This window comes from the organism of the source record quoted next, unplaced genomic scaffold (assembly GCF_019419815.1).
Source record: "Pyrus x bretschneideri cultivar Hongxiangsu unplaced genomic scaffold, Pyrus_bretschneideri_v1 Contig32, whole genome shotgun sequence".
NCBI classification, from domain to species: Eukaryota; Viridiplantae; Streptophyta; class Magnoliopsida; order Rosales; family Rosaceae; genus Pyrus; species Pyrus x bretschneideri.
Genome location: NW_025999635.1, coordinates 4,498,562 through 4,519,910, shown reverse-complemented (window position 1 = coordinate 4,519,910; position 21,349 = coordinate 4,498,562). Strand labels below are relative to the sequence as shown.

At 38.5% G+C, this 21,349-nt stretch overlaps 1 protein-coding gene across 1 annotated transcript; it reads left to right on the top strand.

Annotated features, from left to right (window-relative positions):
* Window positions 1–1,813: 1,813 nt before the first annotated feature.
* LOC125480134 lies at window positions 1,814–5,609 on the top strand. Its single transcript, XM_048590479.1, has 4 exons — window positions 1,814–3,071; window positions 3,282–3,692; window positions 3,798–3,845; window positions 3,982–5,609. Exons 1-4 carry the CDS (start codon window positions 1,940–1,942, stop codon window positions 5,439–5,441), a joined length of 3,051 nt encoding a protein of 1,016 aa, XP_048446436.1. The 5' UTR covers window positions 1,814–1,939; the 3' UTR covers window positions 5,442–5,609.
* Window positions 5,610–21,349: the final 15,740 nt, after the last annotated feature.

The window sequence follows — 21,349 nt, the reverse complement described above, 5'->3', positions numbered from 1 at the left end:
AAAAAAAGTAGCATCTATTTCGGTATACGAATTCATATGAGTTTGAACAAAAAATGAAAAAAGTGTTTTCTTCTTTGAGATTTCCATTTATTCACTAATTTGAGCTGTGTTTCTATCAAAAGGAAACCAAATCATCAAATAGCGCAGAGAATCTGTAAAGTAAGCTACTCCACAAAGGGGCCCAAAAATTGAATAAATTTGGAGTGAGTGATAGAGTGGAGAAAATAAAAATAAATAGAAAAAAAAAAAGACATTGTCGAAAAAATAGTCCTGCGAGTCACTCACTGGAGCAGACCCATCTATTCGTCCGGTCCCCATCGTTCTGAACCAAAAAAATGGCGTCCCTCTCTTCTCACTCTCCACTCACTCTTGATCTGGCGCGGGAAACCGTGGAACTCTCTCTCTCTCTCTCTCTCTCTCCCTCTTTCTAAAACATCAAAATACATTAAAGCGCTTTGCAAAAAAGCAGATGTTAAGTTCTTATTAGAGCCGAGCCGCGTTTTCCAGTGGCAGTACAATCATGACCCCCTTCCCTAATCATGCACATGTTGTACATACTCTTTTCGCTCTCTCTCGAGAAACTTTTTCTCTCTCAGACACGCTATACAAAATGTGACAAATCAAAGTTTACCATTTTGTGGGCTATCTAAATTAAGTGATTAATTAGATTGAAGGGTCTTATTCAATAGCAGTTCCACAACCACGACTTTTCCATCTACTGCTTTTCTGATCTTTCCTTTTAACTGGCCTAGCTCTGTGATCCCTAGCTATATCCTCTCTTTTGTGACTTTCCCTGTTGGAGAATGGCTGCAACCTAAGTGCTCAAAAGTCCAAAAAGCATTCAAAACTCCAAAACCCTATATTATAGTGAGGCATCTAGACAACCTCTAATTTTTGGGTAGAATTTAAAATTTAGGTTTTAAACTAACGAATTATTCTCCAATTGTTAGTTGACAAAAAAAATAAAATAAAAAAATAAAAAATCATTCTTCAGTGGTTGAACTTAAAATAAGTTTTTGATTAAAACTTAAAATTTGAACAAATTTAACTAAGAATTTCGACAAAGTTAAAAGGCTAGCCCACCTTATACGGATGGATGCACCCAGAAAAGTGAAGGTTGTAGTAATGCGACGCGCGCAACGTGCAAGGGTTGACAAGAAGTGAGGCCCGCCCCTGACTAGAATGTCAGCCACCCAAAACAAGCCTAACGGCGCTTTTTCGATTTGACAGTTTTAAATGGTCCACATTCAAACCTATTTATTTTAAATTTTTAAATACATTAAATCCAGCGAATGAGATAAAATATGATCAAATCTAACGGTAGAAAAAAATTTAATGGTTCAAAATTGAATCCAAAGGCTAAAACAATTAACTTTTTTTATATAAATCAAAATTCACCTAAAAACTCTATAAATACATGTTTCACGAGTAGCGTAGTAACTTTTCAACTTTTATTAGTATCTAAATATTTTTAAGTTAAAATCTTTATAAAAGTAAATTATAATAATATACACAAATTTTATTTTAAAAGCAAGTTACCAAAAAAAAAATTTAGCCTAGATTTATATTTTTTTGGCAAAAAGCCTAGATTTATATTTTAATAATTTCGGATTAAAATTTTAATTAAGAATTATTAGAGCAGAAAAAACTGTTTTTATAATAAAACTTTAATTTTCTAGATTAAAAATTTTACATTTTAACTCAAGAGTCGAGAATGATTTTAACTCCTCGATGTGAGTTGAAATTTTTTTCAAAACATATATCAGTAGAATTTGAGCCACTTATCTTTACACTCCCAATTCTTGTAATCAGATTTCAACTTTAATTAGCTTTATATTGGAACGACAAAACCAAACCAGTTCTACTCTTCCGAACTTGTTTTAGTTCTTCTCCAAGGTTTCTCTTTGCCTAAAGTCCGTTCTTTTTTAGCCCATTTGAAATGGGTGACAAAAAAGCAGAAACAACCAAGAAGAACCCACAACAACCCCAGCAGCAGCAGCAGCAACAACAGAAGCAACAGATTTCACCTTCTCCCAATGACCAACAACCGCCGCCAACGGCTGTTAATATCAGTGGAGCAGCAGCTGCAGCTGGTGTCCCCTTCAATATTCCTCCTCCCTTGTTTGTCCCCACCGGTACTCCAACAACCTCGTCTTCATCACCCTTTGATCAGCATCAGTTTGAGGCAGCTGTGAATCCAAAGAGGCCAAGATTTACGAGTACAACCGGACAATGGAAACTTCTTCCTTCACCGTCTTCCCAACAGAAACAACCCCAAGTACCAATTCTGCCCTCAGAATCAACCCCATCTCCAAATAAAAAAAATACTCAATTATCCCAACCCCATGTCTCCACCATCGGAGAAGCTTCCTCCTCCGACACCGCCTCATCGTCGCCGCCGCACTCTCATCTGCCGTCTGTGTCAGCAACGTCAGGGCAGGACCCAAACAAGACAGTAGCAGGAGACCCTCAAAACCCGGTCCACCACCACCACCAGTTCAGAAAAGGAAAGTACGTAAGCCCGGTTTGGAAACCAAACGAGATGCTATGGCTGGCGAGGGCGTGGAGGATTCAGTATCAAGGTGGGGCAGCTGGTGGGTATTCGGATCATGGGTCGGGCTCATCTTCCAGAACAGAGCAGTTACAAACAGAGTCGGGCGGCGCCACCACCACTCCTCACACCAGAGGCAAAACTAGAGGCGACAAGGACATGGAAGTCGCCGACTTCCTTCAGAAGCATGGCATCAACAGAGACGCGAAAACGGCGGGAACCAAGTGGGATAACATGCTGGGAGAGTTTAGAAAGGTTTATGAGTGGGAGAGAGGTTCTGAGAGAGAACAAGTGGGGAAGAGTTACTTCAGGCTTTCGCCGTACGAGAGAAAGCTACATAGGTTGCCTGCTTCTTTCGATGAGGAAGTTTTCGAGGAGCTTTCGCAGTTCATGGGGTCAAGGACGAGAACTCCTCAGAGCAGATTAGGGTCGGTTGGGGACGACAGCCGATCGGCTCTTGTTACGACTAGAAGTCTTCCCCAACCGCCTTCGTTCAAAGAAGACGACTTCCCTCTCTCAGGTACATAGAGGAATGCTGAACCGCTAACTGGTTATATATATAATGCCCACAACACAAGCTGTATACCTAAAATAAACAAAATTTTATGATTAATATCTTTTAACAACGGAGGTTACTGGCTAGTTCATATAACAAGTTAATTAAGCTGTGCCATTTATTTATTGAACTTTTAGTTTGGTTTGATATCTATATATATGTTATTATATGCAGGTAGGGGAAAGCAACTACTGATCATGAGCGGTGAAGGGGAACCGTTTTACCACGGAGGAAGAGGGACTTTTCTAGGGTTTCATCACCATGATCAGTCTTCCATAGACTTTACAACTGGCCTCTCTTCATCTTCTTCCAAGGAGCTTCGTCGAATCGGAAAGATTCGAATGACTTGGGAAGAATCGGTGAGTCTGTGGGCGGAAGAAGGGGAGCACCACAGAGGGAGAGTGAGGCTGCAAGGCTTGAGCTTCTTGAACGCCGACGAGCTCACTTTCTTTGATGATTCCATGGTTGCCTGCAGCATGGAAGCTTTTGAAGATGGCCATTTTGGAGGCTTCTCCGTTGACCGATTCGTATCGGGTCAACAAGTCAAAGTCTTTGGCAGAAGAAAGCCTTCCTCCACTACTTCCGGTGAAAACCAGCTTCTCTAAATTAGATATATAGTCCCATGCCGCAAAATCTTGGTTTATTTATAATTCCACATCTAACACTACGTGTTTAATCAATGTTAATTAGGGTTCAATGAAAAAGTCCAGCTTTCCTTACCAGAATCTTCATCAAGATGTAAGCCCTAAAACCAATTTGAATTTATTTGGTAATGTTGTGTTAACTTTCTTTTGTCCAATTTTTATGTTACACATTGATTTGGTTAAAGGTTGTATTATGTTCTATACAATATTTGCATGTGTATTTTTTGCAGCAATGCCTCCATGGGAATTTCAAGACCCAACGGAGTACTACGTGGGGTGTCTTCGAGTCCCACCGCCATCACTTCCTACCTTACTTGAGCTTCAATGGTACGTACAAGAGCCACCGCCGGAGGAACTCCGTTTCCCACTCCGAAAAGACGTGTACCGCGACTTACCACAAGGGAAAGAGATCTTCTTCACCACCTCAACAGAATTGCTAGACTGTAGAGCCATCACATACGATATTCTAATCCCTATAGTCCGAACCAATCCAAGTCTAGCTGCTGCTACTGCCACAAGTAGAGACTCCTTCATTCCCATTTGGGACGACTGCATCAACCGAATCGTCTCCAAATTTTGTTCACTTGAAATGGTCTTCATCCGCAAGCCTAACTCCTCATCACCGACTGAACCATTACAGGATCAATGGCCAAACCTGACAGGCTTTGTTCGAAATTTTTGTCTATGGAGAGGGGAAGAAGCCCATAATTTAAAAGATGTCCGCGACATTAATCCGTCAAGCTCAATAGTTGAGAAACTTCTGTGGACTTACGTGGATCTTCCTTATATATTAGGGTACTACGCAATCGGTCATGTTGTAACATTTTGTGCATTGAGTCGTGTTCAAGATCGAATAATTCGCACTGATTTGGGCACGGTTGACCTGTCATCGCCCTCGGAGAGACTCAAAGCCCTAGTCCCATGTCACAGAATTGCAAGCCTGTTGCCATTGCTAGCCGATCGATGCTTCAACCCCAGTACTAATTGCAATGGTGGCTCTGACAACATGCTACCTTATAGCGATTTTGAGAGGTTCAACATGGGGAATGGAAATGCAATCGAAATGACGCCAACCACAGTGACTAGATTTTATAGTAACATTCGGAAGGCGACCGCGGTCAAAGAAATCTACGATTTTCTCGGCCAACGAATACCCCATGCAGAGTACATCCACAGATCCTTGGAGAAAGATTTGGCTTTGGTGTTTAAGCCCAGAGGGTGCAAGTTCAAGCCTACAAATTGCAACCAGCTCGTTGAGGCTCTCATGTACGTGACTAAAGCGCTTGTGGCTTTGCACGACTTGTCGTTTATGCATAGGGATATATGTTGGGAGAAAGTGATTAGGAATGAGAGGGACAACGAGTGGTTTGTCTGCGGCTTCGAAGAGGCGGTCGGGGCTCCGCAGATATACCCGCACAAGTCGGTGATGGCGGGAGATGCGGCGGCGCGTGGGAGGCATGCGCCGGAAATGGAGAGAGGGTTGCATGGTGTGAAGGTGGACGTATGGGGAGTAGGGAATCTGGTGAGGAGTTGCGGGTTGACAGGTGTTCCGAAGATGCTGAGGGAGCTCCAAAACCGGTGTTTAGATCAGAACCCGGAGAAGAGGCCAACTGCAGCCGACTGCTACCACCACCTGCTGCAGCTGCAATCGTCTCTGCAGTCAGCCACAGCTGGTGGAGTTTTGATGTGACCGCGACTCTCTCTTATCTCTCTCAAAAATACATTATTAATTAATTAATTAATTGGATTTTGTTTTTCGTTATGTGTTGTCTTTATGGAGGGACACGTTTTGGTTGGATGCTTGGAGAAATTTTTAATTCCGACAGGAACATAAGTGGTACGCAATATGTTTTTAAGTAAGTGGTGTAAAATTTTATTTTTTAAGTTATTAATTTTTTAATATATATTTTCTCATTTGTATAATAACACGTGATGTATTATTTTATGTGTCGATTATATTGAAAAATAATTGGTTTTTATAGATACCTTAAAAAAGAAGAAAAGGGCTTGGTTTCTAGGTTTGTGTGGGAGGCGAAATGGCGGCGGTTGCAGAAGCTGCCACTGGCTGGTGCCTGCTTCGACGGTTAGTTCCATCAAATCAAAGGGTCAGAAATGCAGTTTGCGGAAGACGCACTGAAAACTGAAAGCTGATGCCTGATGGGTATTCTTCACAAGTTCACATATTTTTAGAAATTATTTGAGGGTTTTGATAGGTGCGTACGTCTGGGAATGGGCTTGGATATATGATCGATTAGGGTTTATATAGGATAAGGCATAGTTTTGTTTGGACATATACATATGCTCTTCTTTTAGGGTGTATTTACTAATCTGTAATCAAATTGAGAGGGATTGAATTGAGAAGAAATTAAAATGAGATGGAATTAGAATCAGATTCTTGTTGAAGTTGTTTATTAAAACTGTCTGGAATTAGAGTAGGAATGATATTGAGTTCATATAAGTTGTTTACTTATTCATTTTAGTAGGAATGAAAACTAGGTTGATTACTATATTGTCCTTACAATAATTTTTTTTCATACAAATTAATTATATTAAATTCGTAATTAAATTTATATAATAAAATTCATCTATATAAAATATATAAATGAGTTTTATTTATTTATTAAAAGATGGCATAAATGATGTTGAGTCTATAAAAATTGTTTACTAATTTACTTCAATTGGAATGAAAACTAGGTTGATTACTAAATTGCCTTTACATAAATAAATTATTTTCATACTAATTAATTAAATTAAATTCTTAATTAATTTTATATAATAAAATTCACCTATATAAAAATATAAAAATGGGTTTTATTTATTTATTTAAAGATGACATAATGAGTGTCAAATGAAGGACAGTGTTGGAATAATTAGAAACAAATGAGGGTATAATTGGTAGAAGAAATCCATTCTGGATTCCTCAAGTGTCAAGGAATTGAAATACCTCCCTCATGTAAGGAGTCCAATTCCTCCAAAATTAGGAGTTGGATTCTTTAATATGTGTGGACCCCACATGTATTTTAATTATCCAAAATTACGTAAACAAAAGTGTATCCCGTAATCGGAATCCAATTCCGTAAATTGATTCCGATTACGGGTATGTAAACGTGTCATAAAGTCTTTTAACCGGATTGCAGAATTTTGAGTTCCCTAATGACTCTATTTTGTTTCTTTATTTATTCTCTTTGATAGCTATATATTATAGGGAGTTTTAATGAAAAGTCCGCGGTACTGTTCACTTTAACAAAAAATCACATTTTTACACTAAAAAGTCAAACTTGATACTATTCATTTTATCTTTTATTTTGTCCTTATCGTTAAAACTCAAAGTTTTCAAGTCATTTTCATTAGTTTTCCTTATATTATATGACATTGAATTCAACACAATTATCGTATTTGTTGGCACATTCTTAATATAAGTGGATATTACTTGCATAAAGTCGTAAAATTTGTACGTATTTTTTGTTCTTCACCAAAATCTTACACATTCTTTTTTGGTACGGTTTTTCTCTTAATCTTATGTAATTCTTAAAACCTTCCAAACAATTGCTGCCCTAGAAACAAAAAAAGAAACCCTCATCACCAATTGCCGACCCCTCGTGGCATGGAGGAAGATTCTCTACCCTTTTAATATCTCTACCTTTCCATGCCCTCTTATTTGAACAGTCACGGTTAAGTCACATTAACATCTTATATTGATTTTTTTTATAGAGATAATAAGACAAAAAACAATGTGTGAGAGGAGAGGATGGAAAGAGATGGAAATAAGAGGATAGAGAATCCTCCTCCTGGCATTAGGGTCGGTGGCAGTCTTTTCTTATGTCTTCTAACATAGGAGAAAATCGAGAATCTCCAAGAGGCGGATGAGATAACCTCGGAATCATTCAAACAAAAGCAACAGAATCGTTCAACGTTGCTAATCGTGGATTCGTTCAACATGATGAAGTCTAATACTTGATTTAAAGAAGGAGAAGACTCTCTTCTTAGATTACTTTTAAAGGAAAATTAATGAAAATAACTTGAAAACTTTGAGTTTTAACGATAAGGACAAAATCAATGGTAAAGTGAATAGTATCAAGATTGATTTTTTAGTGTAAAAATGTGGTTTTTCGTTAAAGTGAATAGTACCAGGAGTATTTTGTTAAAAATTCCCTACTTTTAATTTACTAATTGACTACTTAATCTTACATATGGAGCCCTTTAAATATGAGGGTACCTTAAAAGGTTGGATAGACAATTAATAACATATTATAGTTACAATGCAACTTGTAATTAAAAGATATTGTTTTGATGTGCTTTTAAAATGACTGAAAGCGCTTTTGGTGTAAATATTTTTAGAACAAATCCTTAATAAAAATACAAGTAAATCTTGAAGAAAAAACACTTAAAGTGCTTCTTGGAATAATTGGTGTTTCATGCAAAAAACAATTTAAGTGCTTTTGGAATCCAAAAATATTTTCTCTAAAAACGTTTTTAGTCATTTTCAAAAGACATCCAAACAAGCTAATAGATAAAAGCAAGGCTTTGATAGATGAGAAGCCACCAACATCTATATTTAATATAGGGACCATATTTATTGTAGTGCCTACATCATATTCCTCCGTCTCCCTTTGTCTTCTGTCTTTTCTCTATCTCCGTTTTTATGGAGTGTAGTCTTCTTTATATCTCTCTGTTGAACTGGGAACCGCCGGACGAGAGTCCCAATTCTCGATTTTCTGTCGTGGTAGGCCTAAGCTCGGTCTCAGATTGGGCGTTTGGTTTCCCTTCTTTTAGTCTTTCGCTCATCTCACATAGATTTTTAGTTTGCTGCACCAGATTCAGTTTAGCCCAAAAAATATCTCTAAACACTAACCTTAACAACTTGGATCTCCTTCCTTTGTGCCTTACACAACTAATCTCTTCTACCCTCTCATCCTCTACCCACAAAATTTTCAATTGCCTACTAGATACTTTCTTTCGATTGAGAAGCCTTATCTGGCTATGGTGTTTGCTACCCACTTTGAGAACGAGTTGTCTCTCACTCAGATGAAGGTATGCAAAACTACTTTGGTGGTTCGGGTCTTTGCGCTGCCTTCTTCTATGGTTTTGATGGTGTTTTGTCTAATTAATTTGTTGGCATCAAAATTTTCCCTTTGCTGGTCTTTGGGTGGTGGATATGGTTGCTGGTGTTGGTTGAGTTTTTTAGACACAATTTTATGTATTTGTGGATATTTGTTGAAATCAGGAATTAGTTTTGTTTTTCAATTAGGGTTGTTCCGTATCTACGTTTTTGTTTTGGGTCATTGTGTTGGTGTCGACAGTGAATTAGTTGACCAAAACGATGGTGCATGTGGTTGTGGCGATGACGATTTGTATCAATACACCGAGTATGATTGGATCATTATGTGCTTTGCTTGGGCTTCTATGTTCACTTGGTTTATTTACATCTTTTTTTATAATGTTTATCTCTAGTTACATTTTCTTTTTTATCAATGAAGGATGTTTGACAAAAAAAATGATTACAAAAAAATATCTAAGCTTTTTTTTTTCTTTCTCTTTGTAAAGAAAGACAATTGGTGGCAAGTCACGATTATCCATCATTTCCAGGCCTTGAGAAGCTATGTAGAATTTCATCCTGCCCCTGACCACAATCAAGCTTTTGGGGTGATTCCAAATAGTCTCAACATTTTAAAACATTCTAAATAACTATTTAACATTTTGAAAATTAGACATCTGATAGGTCACCAAGCGACTTTACCAACATTAAATGATGACGTTACTAACATTAAATGATGAGGTAGACAAATACTAAAGTTGATTTTCACTAGTTGATGTCTTTGGAGTTCTAATCCCCCAAATTGACCCATTTTAGCTAAGTTAAACCATAGATTTGCTTAGCTAAATGATGTCAATTTGGAGATTTAAATCTCCATAAATGACTCAAGAGTTAAAATACATTCAATATTTATCCATGCCATCACTGAACACTAGTGAACCTAATAAATGTCAATTTTTTAAAAAACTTTAGGTAGTTATTTGGAATGTTTTAAAAGATTATGACCAATTTGGAATCACCCATAAAAGTTGGATAGTTTTCGGTACTTAACCCGTAACCCTTAATAAAGATACAACAGTCACAATTCAATGTTGATTTTTATATTAATAAAATGATATTTATGTTTTTTTTTTACAACAATAATCTTCTTTTTTTTTTTCTTTTTTTTTTGTCGAAGGGCAAATCTTTATTAAATACGAATTGAAAAGTTTACATTATTAACTAGACTATTAAAAAAGAAATATGGGCCAATACAATCTCAGTTAAACGACCCCGCATGGGTTTATATGCGCCGCTCGGTTACCTTCTCTACAAGTAAACTCGAACGAAACAATCCCAACTTCATTTGCCGACGCCCGGATGTCATATAAAATGTTTTCCATTGCTACATCCACACTGTTTATCCTTTTTGCCATTCGAATCACCACCTGCAAGTCAGATTCAACAACCACCTTCCTATATCCCTCCTGCCGACAGAACCATAACGCCTCCCTAATAGCAGCCGCCTCTGCCATCACAGCAGAGGACGCCTGCAATTGCCCGACCCCTCCAGCAGCAACCAACAAACCAGCAAAATCTCGCAGCACCCACCCCGCAGCCCCCCCCTATGCCGTTTACTGCACCAAGCAGCGTCGCAGTTCAGTTTATATGCGCCAAATTTCGGTTTTTTCCAGCCACCTCGCACCCCCTCCTTCTCCCCCGCTGCTCTCCTTCCCCCTGAAGACCCTTCAACTGCTGCACCCTTCATACTCCCCCTGAACTCCACCACCTGCTGCCTCCACAGTTCTAGCGCCTCCGTAGGATGACAACTTTGTTTATTAAATATCATAGCATTCCTGCACTTTCAAATGCGCCACAGCCCAAACACAATACTCTTCAAAATATCTTCCTTCTCCACCACATCCTTCACTTTCAAACAAATTTGCTTCCAACTATCAATGAAATCCACCCCCACCACTTCCCGCAAATTTAGTTGAACCGGTATGCCAAACCAAAAAGCCCTACTAAACTCACATTCAAAGAACAGACGATTCTCCGTCTCCGTATGCATTGCACAGAGACCACACGTTTCAGGGACTCGAACATGTCGACGTTGGAGATTCCAACGCACAGCTAGCTAATGCATTGTTACAACAACGCCAAACAAAATTCTTCAACTTATTTGGAATTCGCTACTTCCGCACCCCATATCCACGTTGGGCTATTTGCATCCCGCTCACTCGTGGATCCCAAAGCCTTCCTTCCCAACTCCCCCCGCCTCCATCATCTACATAGCTATCTTCTTTCCCGATTTTACCGTATTGTGAACACGAAAGATTCCTTGAAACAAGAAACAAGAATAACGTGTACAAAATAATATTTTTGTGTTTAATGATTTTGGGGTTACGATCTCTCTCAAATTTGGTCCTCTGATTCTATCTTCGTAGGGTGTAGGTTTGTGGATGAGTTGTTGATCCAAAGGGCCGTCGGGGCTTGATCTAAGGATGAACAGTTGATGAACGGATGAACACTTTCTTCAAGGGCCGTCGGGGCTTGATCTTGAATAATGGTTGTGTGGATTTCTTCAAGGGCTTTTGGGCTTGATCTTGAAGGTTGATGGATGAGCGGATATTCAAGGGCCGTTGGGGCTTAATCTTGAAGAACGATTGGATGTGTGGATTTGTTGAGGTTGTTGATCCAAAGGGCCGTTGGGGGCTTATGCTTAGGATGAACGGATGAACACTTTCTTCAAGGGCCGTCGGGGCTTGATCTTGAATAATGGTTGTGTGGATTTCTTCAAGGGCTTTTGGGCTTGATCTTGAAGGTTGATGGATGAGCGGATCTTCAAGGGCCGTTGGGGCTTAATCTTGAAGAACGATTGGATGTGTGGATTTGTTGAGGTTGTTGATCCAAAGGGCCGTTGGGGGCTTATGCTTAGGATGAACGGATGAACACTTTCTTCAAGGGCCGTCGGGGCTTGATCTTGAATAATGGTTGTGTGGATTTCTTCAAGGGCTTTTGGGCTTGATCTTAAAGGTTGATGGATGAGCGGATCTTCAAGGGCCGATTGGATGTGTGGATTTGTTGAGGTTGTTGATCCAAAAGGCCGTTGGGGGCTTATGCTTAGGATGAACGGATGAACACTTTCTTCAAGGGCCGTCGGGGCTTGATCTTGAATAATGGTTGTGTGGATTTCTTCAAGGGCTTTTGGGCTTGATCTTAAAGGTTGATGGATGAGCGGATCTTCAAGGGCCGTTGGGGCTTAATCTTGAAGAACGATTGGATGAAGAACGAAGAGAGCTTTCTTGATCCTTCGGAATTCTTGGGAATTTGGATGGTTGGAAGCTTTGGAGTTTCAAAGCTTCAAGGATTTGGGGAATTCTCTTCTAATTTTGGAGTAGAGAAATGTATTTGTGAATTCCTTGATGCTTGATACCTTGATGGAGAAGCCTATTTATAGGCTTTGAGAATGAATCACCACCACAAAAATATTTTTTTCTTTCCAAGCACCATTGCCTAATTTTCCCACTTAATGCAATATTGAAATTGAAGTGGTGTAACTTATGGCCTAATTTCCCACTTAATACCATTTTAAACTTGAAGTGGTCTAACTTATGGCCTAATTTCCCACTTAACACCATTTTAAACTTGAAATGTGTATAACTTATGGCCTAATTTCCCACTTAACACCATTTTAAACTTGAAATGTGTATGCTTTGTCATTGCCCAAATGAGAAAAACTTGCTTTGATCCGTAATGGATTGAAGTGTGCTTGCCTTGTCATTGCCCAACATGAGAAGAAAAACTTGTTTTGATCCTCAATGGATTGAAATGTACTTGCCTTGTCATTGCCCAAAATGAGAAGAAAAACTTGTTTAATCCTTCAAGGGTATTTCTTCCTATTTTGTTGAGTCACACGCCATGTGTACAATTTGTACAACACGTGGCGTATGCCATGTATGCCTTGACACGTCAAAACTTTAATGTATTGGTGAACATTTGTTTTTCTGAATTTTCGATGTCTACACGTATAATCCCCATTATGTGTGAAATGCCTGATAAACCGATCCCGTCTACTAATCGGAATCCCCAAAATTTGACTCACATCTGCACTGTCGGAATGGACATTCAACACCTCCTCATTCCACACCGTACCATCATCAGCCATCAAATCCGCCACCTTCGTACTCTGAAGAGAGATCCGTGGCTTGACTTTGAATGTTGGTGGTCTAGGCACCCAAGGATCCTCTCGGTTTTCAACAATTATCATATTATTGAAAATATGAGTATACCCTTGAAATTCAATTTTGTTTAACTAAAACCCATCATGATAAATTTCTCTAACAAAAACCTAATGACTAGGCTCCAACTAAGCAATATCCATAATTAAGTTTGACTTGGCAAAATTTGTATTTTTGGATGTCTAAATTACCCCTAATAACACTTACCTTGGGTCTCTCACTTATTATCTACATTTATTTTACATTATTTCATTCAATTAAATGTCTTCAAGTACCTTATGAGGTTTGGAAAAAAATTTAAATGTCATGATTCCTATGCATTTAATAACAAAAATTTACATGATGCCAATCTTCCTTATACAGTTGTTTTCAAATGATGCTAACAGGTAAATTAGTATATCCTACGAATATGAAAAAGTAATTTTATTCAAAATTATCAATATTTTAAATATAATAACAATATAAATTACCTACATAGTAAATGATTTTGCACAACATATATATAATAACAATATAAATTCCTAGTAAATTATGTAATGATACATGCAAAATAATTTACCTGCAAAATAAATAAATAAATATTTTTTATTCAAAATTAATTAAAGACCAATATTGTGCAAAAAAAATTATAAAATAATTTACCTACAAAGTAAAAGAATATCGATTGATTGCACACTGTATATAATAATAACAAAATGTGGCTATTATATATGTAATATCACGTGACAAATAATTTAACTACAAAATAAATAAATGTTTTTAGCCAATTGATTCAAAATAAATTAATTACATATTATTTTACATAAAAAAATATAGATGAATTATTTGTACATGTATATATAATTTTAACAAAACGTGCCTAATACATACATGCAAAATCATTTACCTACAATGATTGTCAAACAAATAAAAGAATGAAACATATGATGATAAGAGAAGTATAAAGTAGATAATTTTATAATAATAAGGCTCCTATTTCCCACAATTATAGTGGATAATTAAATTCATTAACGTAATTAAAATGTTGTGGCACAATTGTAATTAGTTTGAAAATAATCAGTATTTATTTGTTTACATGGCAATATACTTCAAATTTGGGTTTTATTTGGATGTTTAAAATGAGATGGGTTTTTGTCAAGAAAATAAGTGTTGCATGGACTTATATCCAAAGTACCCCTTATATTATTATTATTTTTCCAATTTTGCGTTACATTCTATATTGAGCTCTGCCTCCTTTCCTTTGCATAATTGCTTTCATGGAGTTTGCAAATCTCATTCTTTCTTCTTCGTCAGTGGAGTTTTTGAATCTCATACTAAACACAATATTAAACACGAAAAACTACGTATTCTAGATTGATCAAGTATTTGTATTAACCTCGTACATCTTTTTTTTTTTTTTTTTTCCCTAGTGAGGAAGAGAAAATACAACCACTGCAGATCAAAGATGTCTCAGTTGCAATCAAATTATTTGCCGAATATGAAAAGTACGTAACACTTTTACTATATATACATATATATAGACCATTTATGCAAAGGGATTTCCATTTTTTTCAAAAAATGGGGATTAGGTGTGGGGCCCACTGCACATCGAACTTCAACGATTCGAACCGTTTATTTTGTAAGTCTTGTTTCATAGATCATCCTTACAAAAATTCAATTCAATTTGAAACCATTTGCCTATTTAATTATCAAGATAAAATTTCATTGTTTCTTGTATAACAAAGTATTCGTTAATTTCTTTGAACTTAATTAGATGTCTTAAACATTTCTGATTTGGTTAATACTTTGCAAGAATGATTTATGAGGTGCGACTTGAAAAATATATGGTTTGGATCATTAAAGTTTAATGTGTTGTGGACTCTACAACTAATCCTCATTTTTATAAAAAAAATAGAAATCCCTTGCCATAAAGATTTCCTATATATATTATAGATGCTACACTGCAGTTCTTCGATAAATTTTCCCTCCTTACCACGTTCCCAAGAACCACAACAACTTCTCAGGGGTCATGCTTGGCGGAGTCTCAGGATCAAGTAAGACCCTGAAAGGTAGTCTAGCTACAGAATGAGTGCAAATATACATATGTTTCACTAGTGGGGGAACCTCTCTAACATGTTAAGAAATGGTAACGTTAGAAAGATCAAATTTTTTAAACTAAATTGTAAACTAAATGATGTGTCACCAATAAGAAAGAAGCACGTTAATCGATACTTAATTAATATATATATATATATATGTATGTATGTATGTATGTATGTATATAACCCAACTATCGTAAACATTCGAATATGCATGTACTTATGCATCAACCCTTAACATTTGAGTATTTTGCTGTTATAAAATATACATGCACTGATGCACCATATACTTTTTGTGGTTTCTGACATTTTTGCAACTCAGTTTTATCAGCCAATAACGATGTTTGAGTCACACAGCTCGAAGATTGTCTCTTTTTGGTGGGAGAATATGTTTCTGTAAACGTTAACCCATTTGACCATAATAACTGATAAAACCCTCCATTCTCATGATGTGTCACTCCTCTTACACATAAAACATGCAGTAATCGAATAAATAGATTCAAAAATGTGTGATGTGCACGTTAAAATTCATATATAATTCAATACCTAAAAATTAAAAAATTGATCAACTAAAAGGCAAATAATTGTATCAATTAGTTGTACAATATTGTAGCATGACAATGATAGAAAATTGACTATGGATAGGCTGTAATACAACCTTGCATATATGCTGAATACATGTCCAAAATGTCATTGTATAGATTTGTTTGAGACTGGTCACCAATTCGTTGATTCTTATTCACCTTGTTCTTCAAATTTTCATCTCAATAAAATCAAGAATTAAGTATGCATAACTACCCAACCTTTTAGGGTGATTCCAAATTAGTCTTAACCTTTTAAAACATTCTAAATAATTACCTAATTTTAAAAATTAGACATTTGTTACATCACTGTCGTTAAGCGATGACTTTACCAACATTAAGTGATGATGTTTTTGTTGAATAAGAAGAGTATCCAAGATAACTCTAATGATCCCAAGAAGAAGAAAATAGAGCACACTCTTAAAGAAAACTCACAAAACAAACTAATTAGCAAAACTTTTCTTATTTAGCTTTAGGCTTTGTTTTTCCTTGGATGATATACAATGCTTGGGGACTTGGGTATTTATAGCAAACCAAATGAAAGCTACACCACACACTTACTTCACCTACAACATCCACCTACTTCACCTACAACCTCCACTTACTTCACCAACCTCACACACTTACTTCACCTACAAATGACATTGATTCTCAACACTCCCCCTCAATGTCAGCTCTCATTCTTTGCACTGTGCTGAGTAAACAGCGAAAAATTTCGAGCTTGCCTGTACTCAAACTTTTTGTGAACAAGTCCGCAACTTGATCATTCGTCTTGACCTGTTTCATCTCAATCTCTTCTTGCAGAACCTTTTCTCTGATAAAGTGGTAATGTACCTCCACATGCTTAGTTCTTGCATGAAAGACTGGATTTTCCGCCAAGCGAATTGCCGATTGGTTATCACAGTACAATGGTACTGGATAATCTACTGGTTGATGTATATAGGAATTGTAATGGCAAGTGGCAGTGCAGATGCGGTAATGTCCTTCATGCGTCTTCTGAAAAGCCGGGAGCTTTTGACAAAGTTGCACTCGCTTTCTGGAAAGCCGGGAGCTTTCGGCTTTGTCTCCCACACTTGTCGGCAAAAGTGTGTAGCCGGCAAAAGTGTGCAGCTGATTTCTCGCCTTCCACGCGTCTTTTGATTCGGTGAACGCCTCTCCTTTAATAGAGGTGATCGATCACCTCTATCAATGCACACTTTGAAGACTTCCCAAACATCATCTTCGGCCCGTCGAGATTTTCCTCCATACAACCCTTCTCTTTAAACTCTTTGAAAAATGGCTAGCTCATCCAACCCATCGAACATTTGCTTAGATTTGAGTCTAAGCAGTGATCCGGTCGCGCCGCGTCAGGATAAGGTATGGTGCCCATCTTTCTTATCTTCTTATGGCCCCCTTACAGGTGAGGACTCTGTGATGACGGATGCAGCAACGTCTACGATAGTAGCTCGGAACCTCCTCACTCCCAAAGATAGTCAGCTGCTTTCAGGACGGTCCGATGAGTTGGCCGTTCAAGAGTCCCTGGCTCTCAGTGTTCAGTGCGCTGGCTCTGTGTCCAACATGGGCCAACGCCTTCTTGCTCACTTCCGTCAGGTTGAATCATTGATGGCGGAGGTGGAGAGTCTTAAGCAGGAGATCAAACAGCTTAAGCACGAAAATCGAAGTTTGCACGTGCTTGTCAACAATTATTCGACAGGCATGAAGAGGAAGCTTGATGAGCTTGATGACCGTCAAAGGCTTGCGGCTTTCTTCCAGAGGCACCTCTTTCCTGGGTCATCCAGCGTTCCACCAAGGTTTGGGGCCTTGAATGATCGATCTTCGGTGCCTCCCGCTCTGATGCCTTCCGCTCCGATGCCTCTTGCTCCGATGCCTTCCGCTCCGATGCCTATTGCTCCGATGCCTTCTGCTCCAATGCCTCCTGCTCCGATGCCTCCTGCTCCGAGAGTGTTGCCATGTAGTGGGGCCTTACGTACACAACCCTTGTGAAGGCTCCACCTTTCTCTTTCTTTGTTATATACATTTGTAATTTCTCGAAAATTAATGAACAAGCTTTGTTTTATTCAGTGCATTGGATTGCCTCCCAAGTAGCGCTTTCTTTTACGTCTTGCAGCCGGACGAAGCCTTCTTAGGCTCAATTGGAACCCACGGCATGGAATTTATCTTTAAATGGGGGTTGGATAGTATGCTCCCCCATCTTCTGTTGCAAGCTTTTCTCCAAATTCTCTAGAGTCTGGTAGCACCTCTTTCTCTGATGACCACCAAGAAGACGCTTCATCAAACACCAAATTTCGTGAAGTGTAGCACCTTCCACTTGTTGGATCATAACATTTCCACCCCTTTCTCTAGCTGTCGTATCCCACAAAGATACATCTAACAGCTTTCTTGTCAAATTTGCTCCGTAAATGATCAGGAACAAATACATAGCATACACAGCCAAATACTCGAAAATAGCTAACTGTAGGTTTCATGTTCCACAGATTCTCAAAGGGAGAAACAAATCCTAACCTTGGTTGAGGAAGTCTGTTGATCACAAAGGCTGCAGTCCTCATTGCTTCAGCCCAAAACCTTCCCGGTACGTTCTTTGCATGTAGCATACTTCGACAGACTTTTGAGCTATATTTTCCCCCGTTATCTGTGCGCAGGCAACGGATCTTCTTTCCCACTTCTCCTTCGGCTGACTCTCTGAACTCTTTAAACTTTGAGAATGTGTCAGATTTTTCTTTCATAAAGAAGACCCACACATACCTTGAGAAGCCTCGAGCCACCAACCGAGCCTTGTACCTTTCAACTGAACCATCAGGATGACGCTTTATCTTGTACACCCATTTGCAGGATATGGGTTTCACATCCCTTGGATTTGGCACCAAATCCCAAGTCTGATTCTGCTTAAGCGCAATGATTTCTTCTTCCATAGCTCTTATCCATTCAGAACTCTGTGATGCTTCTTTAAACACCTCAGGTTCTTTTGGTGCTCCATCAGTTATGGCAGCATTATCATATTTAGGATTTGGCTTTCGTACTCTTGTTGACCTTCTTAGTTGTGATTGTGGAGTTGATACTTCTACTCTACTAGGTCTAACTTCTTGTGGTTGTTGGTACACACCTGTTTGCCAAGGACTCTTAGGTACTTCTTGGTCGACATCGTCTCCAGTAAGCAAATCTTCAGGCTCATCTGGACTTGATTGGATTTGGGCAGCTTGGTCTCCCAGTTTCCCTTGCAACGTATCTTCAAACTCTTTTGGGTCAGGTGACGCCTCATTTTCTAAGCACCAACAAGATGATGCTTCTGCGTCCCATTCTTCCTCCACAGCTAGAGACGCAACGACATCCCAATCATCTTCAATTTTCTTCTCTGAGTTGGCGACGTTACTTTCTGCAGGCCTTTTGAACCAGCAATCCTTCGCCATGTGGCCATTCTTTCCACAATTGTAACACTTGCCCTCAAATCTTTTATTATTACCGCGATTCTTCCAAGCTCCCCCTCGACGAGAGCCTCCATTTCCTTGGTGACTTTGCACCTTTTCTCCATCCTTTTTAGATCCACTACCAGTGTACCGCTTGAAGGTGCCTTTGCTTTTGTTGGTGTAGAGCGCTTCCTCTTCACTCTTTAGTGAGACTCCTCCCATTTGCTTGGCCATAGCTTCTTGACTTGCAAGCAAATTTTCAAACTCAACAAGCGATGGTTGTGTCGGCCATCCTTGTATAGCGGCAATGAACCCTCGATATTCGGGTCTCAAACCATGGATAATTATTCTCTTCATCCTGGTTTCCCCAATAGGAGCTGTTGGATCTAATTCTGAAATTTCGCGGCATATCGACTTTACCTTGTGAAAGTACTGGGCAATCGTCATGTTGCGTTGTACCATCGATAGCAGCTCATTCTCGAGAAGTTGCAATTTTGTATCGTTCCTCTTCGAAAAGAGTGTAACAAAAGTGTCCCATGCTTCCTTTGGCATTTTAGCATCCCGAATGTGCTCCAACATTTCTTCTTCTATTGTGGTCTTTAAGGCAAACATTGATTTGCCTGCTTTAATTTTCCACTTCCGCAAGACGCCGTTAGCATCTTCCGCTGCCGGTTGTGTAACTTCACTACCACCGACAACTTCCCACAAGTCTTGACCTTGAAGGTAAGACTCTATACACGTTGCCCACGTGTTATAGTTTTGGTTGTTGAGCTTCTTGATTCCTCCAACAACTTGAAGATCACCCATCGTATCGGCAAGACTTTGACTACACCGAACAAGCTTGAGTGACTACCGTGCAGAGTAATACACTACTCTCGACACAAAGAAGCTCCCTCTCAAGGTTTGTGATAACCCCAGCAATAATCTCAAGAAATCTTTTCTGATGTGGAAGATCAGTCAAAACTGCAACCACAGAGCATACTCGAAATTTCAAGAGACTTTACAACCAATGCTCTACCAAGAACGATCCCTGACCGACTTGGCTCTGATACCAATTGTTGAATAAGAAGAGTATACAAGATAACTCTAATGATCCCAAGAAGAAGAAAATAGAGCACACTCTTAAAGAAAACTCACAAAACAAACTAATTAGCAAAGCTTTTCTTATTTAGCTCTAGGCTTTGTTTTTCCTTGGATGATATACAATGCTTGGGGACTTGGGTATTTATAGCAAACCAAATGAAAGCTACACCACACACTTACTTCACCTACAACATCCACCTACTTCACCTACAACCTCCACTTACTTCACCAACCTCACACACTTACTTCACCTACAAATGACATTGATTCTCAACAGTTTTTAGCATTACATACTGAGTTGGAAGAATACTGAAGTGAGTCTACTAATTTTCATCTTTGGAGCTCTAATTCTCCAAATTAACTCTTCTTAGCCAAGTTAAGTCGTAAATTTAGCTAAACTGCGTCGGTTTGGAAATTCAGCTTCATAGATGATATTTTCACTTTTCAAAACATTAGGTAGTTATTTAGAATGTTTTAAAAACTTATGACCAAATTGAAATCACCCCTAAAAGTTGAGTAATTATTTGAACTTAGTCCTAAAATAAACAAATTATTAGATTTTGTTAAGCACTAAGAAAAAAAATCCATAAGAACTAAGAAGTTGAAATCCAACAAAAAAAATCTTTAAGAACTGAGAAGTTGAAATCCAACAAAAGCCTACAACCCAAATGATGTCCAATATTTTCAGACCGGATGGCAAGTTTGCCAGTCCCACGTACAATTTCCAACCGTACCCGCCGAGCCCGACCCGACTTCTCCAATGACTCAAGTCCTCCCCAAAGAATTTCCTATAAACCCAAAAACCCGAACTACGACCCGATTATTACTCCCCCGCGGATCCCTCGATTTACACTCTTCTAAACTCCCCCTCGTTTTTTGCTACCACGGTAGCATCTTCATTTGCCTCAGTTCCACATCATCCATCATCCACAACTTTTGTTCCGATATGCCTCTCCAGCTCCGAGCCCTTGTTGTCTCCCTTGAGCACTGCCGAGCATCAACCACCGCCTCTCAGCAACATATGACGATGTTGTGGACGCGTTGCACTAGATTGCAATTAGGGATGACAACGGTTCAGTTTGAAAACGAAAATACCATATTCATCTTCATAACCACAAAAATTAACCATAACCATAACCATAACCGCAAATTAATCATTGGGAATTATCAATAACCATACCCACCGGATAACATATTTCT